General features: G+C 40.3%; 1 protein-coding gene across 1 annotated transcript in view; it reads right to left on the bottom strand.

Annotated features, from left to right (window-relative positions):
• GALNT10 (polypeptide N-acetylgalactosaminyltransferase 10) overlaps positions 1 to 13,674 on the bottom strand; it is a 48,725-nt gene extending 35,051 nt beyond the window's left edge. The window contains exons 1-3 of the mRNA XM_075164255.1: positions 13,597 to 13,674; positions 12,596 to 12,734; positions 8,323 to 8,489 (exon numbers count right to left, since the gene is read on the bottom strand). Of these exons, the coding sequence (XP_075020356.1) occupies positions 8,323 to 8,489; positions 12,596 to 12,705 (277 nt within the window). The 5' untranslated portion in view covers positions 12,706 to 12,734; positions 13,597 to 13,674. The remainder of the gene's footprint in view (positions 1 to 8,322; positions 8,490 to 12,595; positions 12,735 to 13,596) is intronic.
• Between the last annotated feature and the right edge of the window lie 2,739 nt (positions 13,675 to 16,413).

Below are 16,413 nucleotides of genomic sequence, written 5' to 3'. Positions count from 1 at the left end.
AGTCTAAACAGACCTGAGATAGTCCACAATGAATTCTAACAGCAAGGAAAAAACCTCTTTATTCTGTGACTTAATTTACAAAAATAATCTTTTTATCAGTTGTTTGAGACAATAGTTACCACAACTTCTACAGACCTTGAAAGCAACATTTAAGAAAAGGTTGTGGAAAAGCATACTTGCCTAAGAAAAGCTTAGCTTTTTCTTTTTTTAAATATATTAAGGTAAAAAGCTTTAAAAGAATCATATTCAAAATTCAGTAAGACAGACTGTCACCACTTTGCCCTAAGCACAGTCACTCCATATTCAGAGATTTACTAACCAGATGTACTTTAGCACATTTAAGAGAAAAAAAAAAAAAAGACTTTTACAATGCATGTGCCTAAAGATGAAAAGATAATCTCTTTAGCTGCATAAATCCTTTACTGTTCCATTTAAAGATCAAAAAGAATTCAAGTATTAAACTCTTTTCTATTTCAGATACTAAGAACATGATTTCTTTCAATTAAGTCCTGGCAGATGTGGTTAATGGAACAGAGTTGTATTTGCTACGTACCTGATGCTGCACCAAATGACACATTAATCACCCCTTGCCTTCTCCCTTCAGTACACTACTGAGTGACTTCTGCCCTCCAGACCAAATTATGCTGCTTGTGGTTCAGCCAAGTAGCCTTACCCACATTTGTTTTTCCATTCAGATTATCCCATATGGCTACCTCCAGAATTACTTGTACTGCAATATAAAGAGAGATTTAAAAAGTCACAGGGGTTTATCTTTAAAGGGGAAAAAGGGGATTTGGCTGTGGCTCCCTCTGTCACTCGGTGAACGGATGGGCTCCGAGACTCCCCTGCCAGTAAACTCTCAAGCAAGCTACAGGACGGCGTGGAGACAGCACAATGGTGCAAAGCAAAGGAATACGACTGGCCCTACACAAGGGGAGAGGGCAAACGAAAGGAAAAATGTTGGTCAAAACCAAGGGCTGAGACGACACTGCTTGGAGAAAACACTCCTTGGACTCCTTTACTAAAAGGCCCAAAAGCTTCTCGCTGCCGTTCAAAGATGAGCAGTGGCCACGTGTCAGAGTCTGGGCTCACGATGCTTTGCTGTCTCCCAAATGTCAAAAAGCAGCTCGAATTCTTATTGCACAAAGTCCTGCTGAAAACACACAACTAAGAAAAAAGTGAATAAAAGTGGGGAAAGAATAAGAAAAATTTAAAAATGGCTGAACAAATACATATTTTCAGGATTCCTAAATAGATATAATTTTCACGTATTAAAATAAGGCTCAAGGAAACAGGGTAGTCTTGGAAGAATGATGAAGCTGAAACCCGGAACCTCCCTAACGACCCCCCAAGGGAAAATAAGATACCATACACCTTGCTTATAACAAAATTTTCTCCTCAAAATCAGATATAGCCAAGTATGCGTGCCTCTTTGATAACCACATCCTAACGGTGTTCAATCTAAAAGCCAGAAGGTTGACTTTGCAAATGTCATTGTCACGTTGGGCTAAATATATTCAAGTACTTCAGCTGAAACTGTTACTGCCTCCCAGTCACAGGTGCAGATTTTGACTGGTTACTGTAAGAAGGATGTTAAGTCTTCATGTATTGCCACTGTACAGACATACAACGCCATAAGGCAGACAGCCCAGCTGGGTTAACACTTCCAGAACGATCCTGATGTTTGGAGACCGCAGTATTTTCAGTGCTGCCACATTCAACTTTATTACTGTATCAACATAGTGCTTTGCATATAACGCATGCTTTAGAGATGACTGATGCTGCTGTTCTCATTCTTCAACATGGGACAATACTTGTTCTAAAACACTGTCATTTAGACAAAAGTAGTCTTAAAATGAGTAAGAACAGGCTGTCAGTCAATATGCAAATAGCTGAATGCTGAAATGTGACTTTTATATGAAATTTAAGCACTTAGCGACAATCACTGATTTCTGTCAAGCTAAGCCATAAAATAAGATATACCTAAAGTACTTCTGAACCACCTGTGCGGCATGTACATTTTCCTCTCTGCACATAGTTAGCCCCAAGTACGTGGCAAGATGTTTCTTTTAAATGACATTCAGCAATTAAGTCAGCCTTCTAGCACACAGTAAGTTTACAACGTCTTGAATAATTTAAAATTTTCGATTGCTGCAAAGGGTGAAAAGGTAAAAACCCTACCACGTTTTGCATTAAAGGAAAGGCTGAAAAATACATGATGCCAGTTTGTTCCAGATAAACACACAAATGCAAAAAATTAATTTAAGTTTTAGAGGTACTAGTGTTCCCTAGATAGTTATACCTTTCGCTGACTCGACAAGGGAATTAGGGCATTGGGGTATATAGGATGCTTGTGCAGCCCATTTTATTAGGTCTACTCTTCTAATACATTTGGATTCGCTCATTCTTAAGTTTTTCTTACCTATAAAAGGCATCTTGACTTTCAACACTGCCTCCCCATAACATCCTCCTGGACAAACTGATGAAATCCGGGCTAGATAAGCAGACAGTGAGGCGGACAGAAAACTAGCTGAGCTCTAAGGGTTGTAATCAGCAGCACAAAGCCGAGCCGGAGGCCTGGACTGTCACTAGCTGTGCACCCCAGGGGCCAATATCAGGGCTAATACCATTGCACATCTTCGTTCAAGACCTGGATGACGGAACTGAGTGCACCCTCAGAAGGTTCACAGATGATACAAGCCTGGGAGGCATGGTTGACTTTGACAGGCGAGAGAAATGGACCAACAGGAACCTTGTGAAGTTCAACAAAGGAAAATGCAAATTCCTGCACCCGGGGAGGGTAACCCCATGCACCTGTACTGACTGGGGACCCAGCAGCTGGAAAGAAGCTTTGCAGAAGAGGATCTGGGAGTCCTTGGGCACAAATTGAAGTACAGGAAACTCTGCTTAAACATAAGAAGTTTTTTTTTTTTTTTAAACTAAGTCACTGTAAGAGTGACTGAACAGCAGAACAGATTCCCCAGAGACGTTATGGAGTCGCCATCCTTGGAGATTTTAAAAACTTGAGTGAATCAGATTTCGAGAAACCTGCTGTAGCTGAGCAGAGGGATTGGGTTAAATGATCTCCAGGCATCTTTTCCAACCTCAACTATTTGTGATTCTGTACGTGTTCCAGTCCAGTCTCCACCTCAGAGAGATCTCTTCTCCAAAACAGACAGAAGAGAGGAGAGTTTGACTTCTGTCTTTCACCCAGTAGTAATATATACGTGATGTTCCACTGCTGTACAGAGCTACCAAATATGTATCAGGTGAAAAGCAAAGAACATTTAGACAAGCATCCTGCAAAGAGAAAATGTGGCATCCTCTGCCCTCTGTTCCTTCAGCTTAAGGCTGTTCATTTATCTAGCGAGACACAGAGGACAGCTTTATGTTTGTTCATGCAAACTTAGAGATAGCTTATACAGCAGAGGTATCCATAAGCTACAAGAATTAAATGGAGACCAACAATCCCTTTTGTACAAAGCAGGCACTAGAGACGAGTGGCTCGATTTCTCACAACCACAGCCAGATTCAGATTGTAGGTCTAGGGACTGAAGCAGACCCTGAAGAATCATGAACTGCCTGTCTGTTATTCGTTGCCTGCTATCAATAAAGAAATGCCATCAGAGCCGATACAAAAACCTGCAGTGTTACAAACTGACCTGCATTTCAACTTCTCTTCCCCTCCTCCCATTTCTATGATATAATGGAATCCACCTACCACTCAGCAGCACTGTAATTAAATAATCAAAAAGCAAACGAATTTCACATCTGACAGTCCCCAGGAGAAAACTGATATACGTGAAAAAAGCATTTTAGTTTACTTAGGGCCATTCTGGTAACAACAAGCTCAGAGGGATATAATTAGTACCCTGCAAGCCAGCATATGAAAAGGCTTAACTTAACTGAGATCAGAACTAAAGAATAGCTATAGAAATTAAAAGTGAAGCCACAAATCCACACAGGACTGCTACAGCTAAGCGTTTTTATGATCAGGAATTCTAAAGTCGTAATTCACATGTACTGCACTCTGATTTTGCTTATCCAGAAGGGTAGGCGTTATTTTGGACCACCCTGAAATAGCTGAGGTTAATCTGAGGAGGTCAGTCTGTGGGTCTTTAGCAGTTCTCAGTAGCACACAGGAAGAGGCACTCAACACCAGGCAGGTTAATTCTTATTCTCCAAGTCTGCTGAATGGGTGCCTCCCTCTTCAATATAGCCTATATTCTTCTGCACATTAAATCCCTACAATTGTTTTGAAATGCTTATGGTCAGGAGAAGAAAGTCCTTATATCACAGACATCCCAACTGAGTTTGTGAGGAAAAAAAGCATAAGCTATCAAAGTCTTACTAGAAATGCTATGTTGATATTGGAGATTACTATTAGAGAAAATAGAAAATAGCCCCACAATATTTACTCTGTTGTGACCAATGGCACATACTGGAAAGTAGCCTCTTTTAAGTTAACTTAACCTAGCAAGGGAGTCCCCACAAAGAAAGATTCAAGTGTCAGCAAAGACAGCTGCTGGAGGTGATAACATGGACCACAGCTCAAGGCAAACTGGATGCTACCACTGTACTGCATTAGACTGACCCCACTGACAGGTAGCCTTTCCCAGAGCACTGTGGCTGATGTGGAATCCAGCACTAAATTTGTTTGAAGTAAGACTAGATTTTGATCATTTGCATTATACTACAGGCATGCAAAAAAAAATTCAAGACAGGAGGTTGTTCCAGCACATTTTGATTTTTCAAATACAAAGCAAAGGAAACATTTCAAAAACATGACTCAAAGCTTTTGCTGCTTGCTGTTAAGATTTGCTGTCATCAGGACAGCCTTTTTTGGTTGAAAAATGTTTATTGCTAAAGGTCACAGAATTGTCTCTCTCAAACAAATTAAGAAATAAATGGCTGTTGACACTTCCAGATGATGATTCATCTGTCCAAGAGCTCCAATAATGCAAAGCAACACAGCTGTCTCTCAGGTATGCTGCAGACCACAGGAGCCACCAACTAACCCAGAAATCTGTTTTCACTCTCCTATCACTTTGTTAGCCAACTTCTCAACCCTCTTCGTACTCACACCAAAAATTCCTTACTCCCAAGCTTAAAAACAGATGAAAAACATATGAAAGTAACATCTGTCAGAAAAAACACTGATGTATGCAGTAGCCAGGTTTCCACGCTTACTATTTTTATTATTAGCAAAGTCCTCTTTACTTCATGTGAAGCAAAGATTCTGCATGTATGAGACACCGGATGAAAGAGGCTGATGGATTGGCACTAACATCACCACCTACAGAAACCAGTGCAATAGCACAATGAGAGAGCAATGCTAACAGAACCTCAAGGGCAGCTCGATAAAGCCCAGTATGTTTAACCCCAGCACAGGTCAGTACACAAGAAATGCTAGCAAGAGAGATATAGCCTCCTTGCCAGGGAAAGCCAAGTTCTTGAAGGTTAGCCTTTTCAAAGAGTTATTAAAGTGCTAGAGGTCTGTTTAGACAACCCTCGAGTGAAAGGCCATCATGAGGTACAGCAGAGTATATCTGATATTTTATCTTGTCAGGGTAACCTCTTGATAAAAAAAAATTAATAATAGATTTTTATTGAGCGATTATCCTTTTCATCTTTTGCTTTTCACTGGAGTTTATGATGACTATTTACTGATCTCTTTGGGGAAGAAGCTGACATTTACTGTTCATACTATGCCTCTCTGTTCTCAAATGTAGCCTCTACTATCACCACTTCCAACACAGTGATTCCATAATTTTAGAAGAAAGATGCTGTTACAAATTTATGGGACTAGCATTTGAACACAGAAGCACAGCATTCCATCTTGCAGACAATGCAGAGGACTAATCATTTACAACTTTCAAAGAAAATCAAGAAATCTCTCCTCATTCTTTTTACTGCTTACCAGTTCTGTGGCATAGCGGTGATGATCATCAGCTCGGACACAGGGTTTTTATCACCTGCGCAATTTAATAATGAGAAACAGATAACCAGAGAGTGGCTTAACAGTCCAAATCCAAGAATGTGTCCTTTTCAAAGATACAACATGCGAAGTAAAAGTTTTCCTGGGGCCTCCGCTCCTTCACACAGTTCAGTTTGATGCATTGAATTATCAATTCTCAGGTATCAGGTTGAAGTGTTGTTGTTTTTTTTTTTAAATACATACAATGGATAAATTAAAACCAGAAATTTGTAACCAGCAGCTTTTCAAGTCAAGAACACATGTTTAGGACTTAACAGCCTCCTGAAAACTAAGGATCTATTTAAAGGCAGGAAAGGATGTGGAATCCAATCCCAGTGTGGTTAAGGAAGAACGCTGTCTGCTGGAAAAGGAGCAGCAGCCAGCAGGAAACGCTACAGTGCAGATACAGAACTGACAGCAGTGAAGGAAAAATGTTTCGTCCTAACCAGTAATTGTCCCAACATGCATAGATCAACTGAGCTAGCAGGAAAACACTGGTTTAATTAAAAAAAAAAAAAAGAAAGATTTTTATTAGCACTCTCTTTGCCTGTGTGTCGTTCTCTTCCCTTGACAATTTAGCTCACTGTCCAACCCTAGTAGTCTTTTATATCCATCTATAAATAGATGCCACACACAAATTAATCTTAGGTACTTCTTGCAACCTTTCTATGAAAGATGGATGACTGACGGAGAAGAGCTTGCATCTTATCAGAGGTAGGTGGAACACAGCAAGAGCGAGCTGGGTGGACAAACAGCACATGTACAGACTGACAAGGAGCAGAGGTGGGAGAGCCAGGAGTGCTCTCTTTCGCCTGGTCAGCAGGACATATCTAGAGAACAGGGAAAATAGATCCACAGGAAAACAGATTTCATTATTTCTACTTCTCTCAAAAGAAACTTGTTTGTACAATTCAGCTGTGGTTACAGCATGAGCTTGTCTAATTTGCTTCTAGGCTGAGTAGCAATAAAGAGACCTTGTTGGGAGGGTGGTGTGTTTTTTTTTCCTCCCCAGCTTAGTCTGAAAATCCTCTAAAGAAACACTTATTTCATATAACATTGATTTGTTCAAACCACCATGCCTTGCTTGCAAACTAATTAGAGACGTACTTTACAACAAATACTATAGCTATTGGATAGTGCTTATGTGAAAGTCAGTATAGGTCAGAACACTAAGTACTCATGAGCTTGTTTCCAAGCTCATTTTAGGAGCTTCCTATGTATCAGATTTTTGGAGGTGTATCCTTTAGTATCTATGTAGAGAGCTCTTTTCCCCCAGTTGAGTAATTTCAGTGGCAGGACTCTTGAACTCTGCAGCTGATAAAGCTAAATAGTCTTAGTAATTTTAAAGGAGAAAATAGAGTTGCTAGATCTGATCGTAATACCTTAAAGTCACTGTACCCTCTTCAACACAAGAGAACACCAGCTACTTCAGAGGACTTTCCATGCGATCTTTCTAGCTATGCAATGTCTACATGATAGAGGTATTCATTCCTCCTTCACTTGATGGCCTTTTCCACCATAGCAAGGGTGCCAACTACAAGACAAAGTAAATTCTAGCTTAATTTATATCACATAGCATTTAAATGGTTCAGAGAAAAAGATCCTTTGCCTTTCTGCTACAGAACAAGTAAATTCAGCAACTACATCTACACATTGCTGCTGCAATTACAAGTGGCCGTTCCATTTGTGGTGATGCATTACGCCAGCGACTACACGTCTTTGCATGTAGCACTTAAACCCAATCTCAAATGACTATTCCTGGCAATGCAGTACAAAATAAGGAGTGTAGTTGCAAGGAAGTCAGCAAGCAAGAGCAAAGTTTTGGATGTTGCAGATTTACTTTTCAGGAGCACAAAATTCAGGAGAGAAGTAAGCCAAATCATGGGCAGTCTGAGGTGGAAACCTTTTACCAAGGCTTCTTTTACCATTTTCTGTGCCTAGAAAAAAAAAATGCAGAATGCGAGGAGTGAGCTATTCCCCTCTCTTTTTTTTTTTTTTTGTATTCCAAATGTCAAACATTTAACCTTGGGGTTAAATGTTAAGGGCTACACAGGCCCTTAGCAGAATATTAAAACCAGCTTCCCTGTTTATTCACATAGTCCAAAACGCAGGACAGCCCATACCATCAGCAGCTAAACCAGCACAAACTGAATATGGAACATGAGATTTTTTGCTAGACTTTTGGCCTTTCAAATGCACTGGAGCAAGGTTCACCTGAGCTCTGCTGTTGGCAAGTAAAAAAACCTCAAGTCATTATACACACATTTGCAAGTTCATTGATCCCTTAGGTAGGTAAGCATAGGTAGGTAAACATAGGTGGAGATGTTACATACGAATTATCATACCTCTGTCACTGAAGTCATCCACCAGCACTATCTCTGCTATCAGCTCAGGAGGGGAGCGGTTTAGGACACTGTGCACTGTCCGGAGGAGAGAGGACCATCCTTCGTTGTGGAACGGTATTATCACGCTAGTGTTCGGAAGCTTCTCCAGGTACAGCTTATTCTTGCAGCTGAACACAGATAGAGTAAATCAAAAGGCGGTGCCAAAAAAACACTAGCACTTCCATATTAATTACCATCAAGTAATTTAGTTCATTCTTTACTCCTCAGATTGATGCAAAGTGCCTGAAAAAAACCCACCAACTTTCAGGCCTTATCAAGCCAGTGTTGACCTAATCTAGTCTACCTGGCCAAAAAAAAAAAAAAATTCCATATGAAGTGGGGAAGTTAATGGCCAGTGACACTTAGCAACACAGAAAATCAGAGGGATCTATTAGGTGCTGAAGCTGCTTTTAAAGGAAACTCCAGTTATAGCTTAAGATACAAAAGTCTCTAAAATACTTCTTGTCCCTGTCCTTGTACCTCAAAGATCACTAGGAAGAGGAATTTCTACAAAGTTGTTTCAGAAGTTGAATGTATCTCTTCTAGGCATTATCAGTACATTGGTTTAGCTCACTTATTCCCAGTTTTCAGTGAAGCAAATCACTCTAATCACATGTATAACTGTCATCCAAATTTTTTAAACAAAATGTGCAGGAAGTAAGGATTTTGCGGGACAGCACCTTCCCTAAACAGTCCCAGAAGTTCAAGATATTGTGAACAATACACAGAAGAGAGAGGATAATAGCACAGTAAGAACTACTCAACAAAGAAATCCACTTCTCTCAGTAATAGATCAACCTCCAACCTCTACTAAAAGCTTCCTTTGTCATGCTGGACAATTATTCAAATCACACTTTTCCTAAACAATTAATCTTGTCTTCCTCATTTTTCAGCAGGTCTAGTTTGACACCTGGGATCAGTTCTGCAGACAGAAGTGAGGAAGGCTGGGCTTTGAACTCAAAGCACTGCAGAACTTGGATGAGCTGGAGAGTCAGGTCTGCAGAGACCCGACATGGACCCCTTGAATTTGTGGGTATTACCCCACAGCATTAATCATAATTTTGAAATAGGGGTAACGCTCTCTTGCCTTGTGGGGGTGTTTTCAAGGTAGCTTCATGAAGAAAATTTGAACTGCAGCAATAAGTGCAGTGTTTATTTTCCTGCAGATATGGCCCTAAGTGGAGTTTGAAACTTCTTAAACAGGTAACATCTAAGGCCATAGTGAGCAATTGTAGTTAAAAAATACCCAGCGGCTGTTCACTAGGGGACAAAAATCTATTCCATTCCTAGAACCCCACGTGTCCAGTGGCTACGTGAATAGAGATTTTTAGAATATATTAATGACACTGCCAGCAGGACAGGCTGCCCTCTTTCCACTAGCAGGGGAGGAAGGTCATACTCTGCTCCCTGCCCTGCCACAACACTGGACCTCTTGCACAGCCTGCCCCAGAGCCGATTTGCAGACTCTCTCCTGCCAGGCACCCAGCGAGGCTATCACTACGTGCACAGTGCAGCGCATGCACACACGCAGTAATTCCCTCCCTGTTCCCGGAAGGGCAGATGGGAATGAGAGCGGCTCTGGCAGTGGCAGCTTTTTCCTGGTACCTTTCCCAGGGAATGGAGAAGGATGCACCTATGTTATACAAGCTCAATAAATCTGTGGTTACAGGAAGTTACTCCGGTGCCTGTGTGAAAGGACAGTAGCTCATTCTGCGTCTAATGAATTGTCTTGGGGTGCTGCCAAGAGCTTGCAGGCTATTGTGGCTGCAATCCACAGATGCAAGATGCAAAATAAAGCTGCATGGACTGCTTTCATCCAGCCCTTGGCATTGCAATCTTAACCTTCTTCCGAGATAGCTACTAGCTATAATTCTGTTCCAATGTGAAACAAGAGCCCCCAAATCTCTTCTAACTCTTCTTAAACTGGAATTCTCATTTTCTGACTAACTTTAGCTATTAAGTTTAAACATTAAACATGGAGAGAAATCGTTTCCCTCCAGCTACCACATCTACAATTGCTTTACAAGACTTGCAAAATTAGTATTTAATATTAAAAAACCCAGAAGCACTTAAAGGAAATGTTAGCAGGGGAAGACACGACTGTTGAAACAAACAATTGTATGTGTGCGCCAGGTAGATCCAGTACATGTTCTCCCCCAGCCCCTTGATTCCCACAATTAACAGAAAGCAGAGGGGACACACTATTTGGTATATAAAGGTCCACGCAAACGATCTCAGAAGTGAGCAAACACATTGGCTGCTTCTTTGTCCTTCCCCACCCAGGTCAGCTGTTGGGGAGAATCCCAACTGTGGTTCCAAAGCTTAGGACAGGACGATACTGCATTTTTCCCCAGTTCACCTTCTCCTTACACTCCCCACTGTCTGCAATGACATCTCCAAACGACAAAGTCTCTATTATCTCTTACCATATGTAAAAGGCTAGGTAAAGTAAAGTGCTCTGAAACACAGCTCCTTTCTTTCTAGAATGCTCTTTATGGACTTCATCTCAGCCTAACTTCGTTCTAAATTGCCCTCATCAACCTCCCAAATAACACAAACCATACCATTTCAAGTATATCTTTTTTAATGGGCACAGGGAATGCACAACAGACCTTTTCAGTCGTGAATTCCTTTACTGCAAATCTCCATTATACGTAACCCCACTCCCTGCCCAGCTAATCCTAGCATCCATTATACACACGCTGTTTATCCTCTCCTTGAGACCTCCACAATTATATACTTGCTACATTGGGGGAAGGGATGTGTCAAGCAACAAGCAAACCAGCTGCAGCAGCATCATTAATCACAGCTTAAGTTGTGGTGACCCAGACACTTCACTTACTAATTTTAACTGGGGACTGGAGTTAGAAGTTTCACATTTTAAAAAAGTTTAAATAGCAGAACTAGCAACGAGGAGTCAGCAACTTTGGGAAACAATGGGGAATGCGAGGTAATATATTAAATCCTCAGATGAGGAAATACTGGCATTGTCAGAACCCATGGCAGCACCTGTAAATGGAGGCCAGGTATAATTTAGGTTAGCAAACTCAAACTGTATTTCCTAGAACTTGAGTATGGGCTGATCAACAAGCATCTTCAGTTACCTGATTTATCTCTACATTTAAACATTTCAGCTACATGCCTAAAATATTTATGGAGCTATACTCACTACTCTGGTTTATGAGTATATATTGAGAAAGGGTATCCAAGCCAGTGTATTTGATTAGTTTGCTGTGACAGCTGAAGAAGTAATCTCTCAAATGTGCAGCTAACAAATTATAAAACCTGACTTGTGGAAATTATATCTCATGAATAAAGTAGATGTTGAATTCAGATTCACTAAATTGTGATAAAAACAGCTTTACACAAAACAAGCTTCCATTCAAACGTCTAACAATGCTTTCAGATTAAGAACCGCACAAACAGTATTTAAAAACCTCTTAGCTTTGTATAAACAAGGGTTAAGTCCCAACTGAAGCACTTTTGCTAATGAAAAACTCCTGGCTTGCACAAAATCCAGTTTGACACCATCCTAAGGGATAATGTCCAAAAAGAGATGAACTCAAAAGCCAGCATTCATTTGGAACTAGTTTCTACTCATAAACCCTGATGAGGTTTTTATGAGTCAGATGTCTAAGAAACTAATCCATAAATCAGAAGGATTTCTGCTAAAATAATTGAGTGGAGCTACTCAAATCTTGTTCGCTCCTGAGCATTTCATGGTCACTTCCAGCTAGTGGCCAACGTAAGAACTGGACAGAGTGTTTAGTGACAAAGTCATCATCTGACTACAGTTAGGGCACTTGTCAACTGAGTCAGACATTTACATCAGCTTCCACTAGAGGAAGAAATAGCTCCACCTTATTAGTTGCTAAAAGTTGTTGGCTACGTCAGTGGGCTCAGGAACTGAACTGTCAAGTTGTGAGAGGTGAACGAAGTAGCCACCTCTAGGTTAAGTTCAAGATCTCTTCTGCGCAGGGTTACAAGTTTTTGGTTATTTTAAGTCTTTTGGAATCAAAAGCGGATTTTTTTTCCACAGATTTGGTCTCCTCTATTTCCCGCTGCAATTACTATACACTGTCCTTTATTAAGGAGCCAGCAGGACCCAGCTGTGAAAGGACTGTATTTGATGAACAAAGGTACAAGAGTCCACAATAAAAAAATACACTCCTGCAGATATGGTAATTTAGGGCTTGTAAACTTTCACTCGCAGAAATGCAAATTATATACTCACTTTGGATGTCTGATGTCTGGAAGGGAACGATTCAGAGAAATTTTATCACTCACAAAGATATTAAAGCCATTTTCCCTGTATGCCTGGTCCACTCGTTCTGCATCAGTCATTGGGTAAGGTTTTCCCTGTTCTCCATTTCCTATAGATAGACAGAAAATAAACGTGCATCATTACTACCAATTGGTGCTTAACTGGCCAGAAAATAATCCCTATATCAAAAGAAGAGCAGTCATCTTATAGCCCTTTGAAAATTCCTTCATTAGTTTTGTGCTCTATGTCATTTTTAGCAGTGGGTCAACCATGTCAACCTAACAATTTTATTTGATAGGCAGTTTTGCTACAAACCACTCAGCTGTGCAGATCGCAGAAGTTAGAAGTCTTCCTTCCAACATCAGAAACAAATGAAGGGGCTATAGCAACGCTGTGGAGGATCTATAGAATGTTTTTCATTTCACTGCAGGAAGAATACATATGGTTTGAATACCTCATCACTGTTGCTTTCTTCAGCACAGATGGATATGTATATTTAACAACTTGGGCTCTTGCACAGAGGGGGTAGGGCCCTTGCAGACACACCAGTGTAAAGCTGTGACGTTCAAAATGGGCCCTTTTATGTGATGCAAGACAAAACCCAGAACTATGGAATAAAACTTGCATGAATGTTATAATCTAGAACATTTTTCTTATCCCTCTTCTCCATTTCTGGATCTCCCATTTTTGGGAGAGGTACAGGCATGTGTTTTTCGGTAAGTTTTTTTAAAAATCAGTACTGCACCTATCTTAGAAATACCAAGATGTTACCAACATATTTTCACCTCAAAATAGTTATTGTGGAGTTGGGGGAAAAGGCTTTAACTGGGATTAACACACAATAATCGTTGCATCACGTCAAGAACATCTTGACCCTGAAGTTGAACATTCTGTTCTGCACTTAGCCTATCAAATAAAATCAAACTAAATTACAATTTGTATTAAAACATTTTTATAGTAATCTTACATACCTACACGCTCAGAGTCCCTCCTTATAGCTTCTTTGTTATGCCAGTCCTTTTTCCTTTGTCCATCACCAAAGTAAGGGTCTTTCTTTTGTCTCACATACGATGCCTTTTAAATAAAAGATTGGATATATTAAATACACAGCCTTAACAGCCTCCCCTTCCTGTAAGAGGAGATTAAACATCTTCCTAAAGGTAAGACCATCAGGAGCAAGTAGATTTTACCCTGAAAGGGGTGAGGGAGGAAACAAGTTTTGCTTGCCTCAGGACAGTACTTTACCTATAGCTGTTAAGTGATATTTTTTTCAGGGCACCATCATGTATGCAGACCAGTATTCTTAATCAGGGAATCTATTAAAAACTCCCATTTTCATTTTGAAAACATTCAATACATCTTACATCCTATTTAATTAACAATAAAGCTGTAATGGGAGACCTATTGCAGGATCATTATTAATGAGCACACTACTATACCTGAATAAAATAAAAATAAGATTTAAAAGGTCATTTATTAAGACTCTTGCTGCTCAACTTAAAAGCAAATTTTACACAAGGCATGAGCCTGCACTGAACCCAATTAGAGCTCCTCTTTTCATGATGTTGTTCCTGAAATTCAAAAGCAATGGGTGCTTTGGGAACAAGTTAGCAAATGAAAGACGGGGTGAATTCAGGATCAAAGAGACTGTGGTGCGTGGAAAGAAAACCATGATACATCTCAAACACTGACATCCCCAAAATCCAAGGGAAATATATATATATTTAACTAGCTTTTAGGGTTAAGAAGAGAACATCTCTGAAAGCGAGTTTTCAATGATGTTGTAATATGCTGGTAGAGTATAAATGCAAGTCATTTGTAGCATCATTACTGCAGAAGTAGTTACACAAAGAACTTAGATGTTTTTCCCTTTTAATTCTTCATGACCTGCAGAGAGAACTCCACAGGCTAGCACTTCCTAGAAAGAAAAAAAAGCTTCCCTCCTTGGAGGGCAAGAGGTTTAAAGTCTCACTAATGGGTCAATCAAATCAACCAACCACCAAAAAGCAACGGTTGGCATAGTAACCTTGCAGGGTTATCAGGCATCTTTGGCATCTGGGACACAGATGTCATTTGCCTGACTAGTTAAATTACAAACTTTTCATTTTCACGCCTAGATTTGTCTTGGGAAAATAGGACATTTGGACATTTTACTTGTTATTCCAAGGCACTAGACTTCAGCCTGATGCAGTTCACCTCACTGCAGTCTGACAGATGAGCTCTGGTGAACCTTCTGTGAAGGTTTTGCAGATTATCCCCATCGCATCACACCTCTTCTACAACAGTCAGGGGGAAGGGAGCCCTGTGTATTAGCTTACAAAACCATCAGTGAAGACAGGTTTCAGCTAAGATGTCAAAGTGAACTAGAGTGGTTGAATGCAGGTACATGCTCTGCTCCACCTGCTCTGTTATGAGTGGTAACCCTTAGCAAAGGAACTGCATAAAAACCTTGAGTTGTGCTGGGTGTATTACCATGCCAAAGGGTAATAAACCAGTGGTCTAAAAGTAATACAGCTCAATCTGATTAAAAACTGGCCTGTGAACTATGAGACTTTTTTTTTTCCCCTCATAAGAGATTTTAAATCAATCTAGATCCTTTCAATCACGGATCATAAAATGAGTTACACTCAGCTTCTTGACATTTTGCAGATGTAACATACGTGGCAGAAGTCAAGTTTCATCCACGAAACCAGACATTCAGTTACACATTTCAGTTAACTAACATCAATACTCAGAGCATTCTCCTTCCTGCTCCCTGCAATTTAATTTTATTTTCACCATAGGAGAGCTGATGGGCACTCAGGATGGACAAGAAGCTAGCTCGTGATGTGAACAAGTGTTAAGGAACTTCCACTTGTGCCACCTGGAGCTAACAAGGATATTCTCTGAAACATACTTATGATGCAAGAAGATGGAGGGAAAGGAACTCTCAGGACAGCACGGGAAGAGCAGGACCACACTATGGGATGCAATTAACAGTGATGAAAACCAGACAACTGCCAAAAATAATAGTTAGCAGGAAAGGACAGTTACACCCAGAAGAAAAGTGACCACTTTAAGAAAAATCTCAATAGAGCTATATTTAGATAGTGTGCTTGATTCCTTAATTTTCATTATCTGTTCTTTTATTTTCCACTCTGATAAAGTTATATGAATCAAAAGCAATAGCTCATTTTTATGTTGTTAATTACTGTCCCTTTAGCACATGAACTCTACTCTTCTAAATCCTTCCTTCTGTTCAAATACAGAAACTGGTAGTGTACCTCCCTGAATCTCACTCTGCACCTATCAGGACATAAAATGATGATCGCCACCAGCAATCCAATGTCTTCAGTTCACCTCTGACTACATGTGTTGAAGACTTGCATTTGCTGAGGGAAAGAGGTTTCATGAGAGGTACTGCAAAAGCCTCACCGATTCCCATCATGCAGGAGAAGGTAAGTGCAGTTCCAGAGCAGCAGAGCTGTGGTGAAGAATTGCACTCTCCCTTTCTGAACGGGCTCAGCTGAACTCACCAGATATAAATATTAAACTAAATTGCTTAACCTGCCTTGTGGTTTTCTAGCCATCCCATTAAACACCACTGTTCTTATGTGAATGTCTACCTGCTGATAATGAAAAAGTACTTTTAAGTGTCAAGATGAACGTGTGAGCCAGGAACCAAACGTGCAAGAAAGCACTGAGAGGGCAAACTGAACATAGTGGACAAAAGCACTTCTGGGGAAACACTAAGCATGCAGCTATCCTTGGGTCAATCTGAGGCTGGTGTCAGCAATGCGATCACAGAG

Source organism: Calonectris borealis, chromosome 15 (genome assembly GCF_964195595.1).
Source record: "Calonectris borealis chromosome 15, bCalBor7.hap1.2, whole genome shotgun sequence".
In the NCBI taxonomy this organism is placed as follows: Eukaryota; Metazoa; Chordata; class Aves; order Procellariiformes; family Procellariidae; genus Calonectris; species Calonectris borealis.
This window is presented reverse-complemented; position numbering and strand designations above follow the sequence as displayed.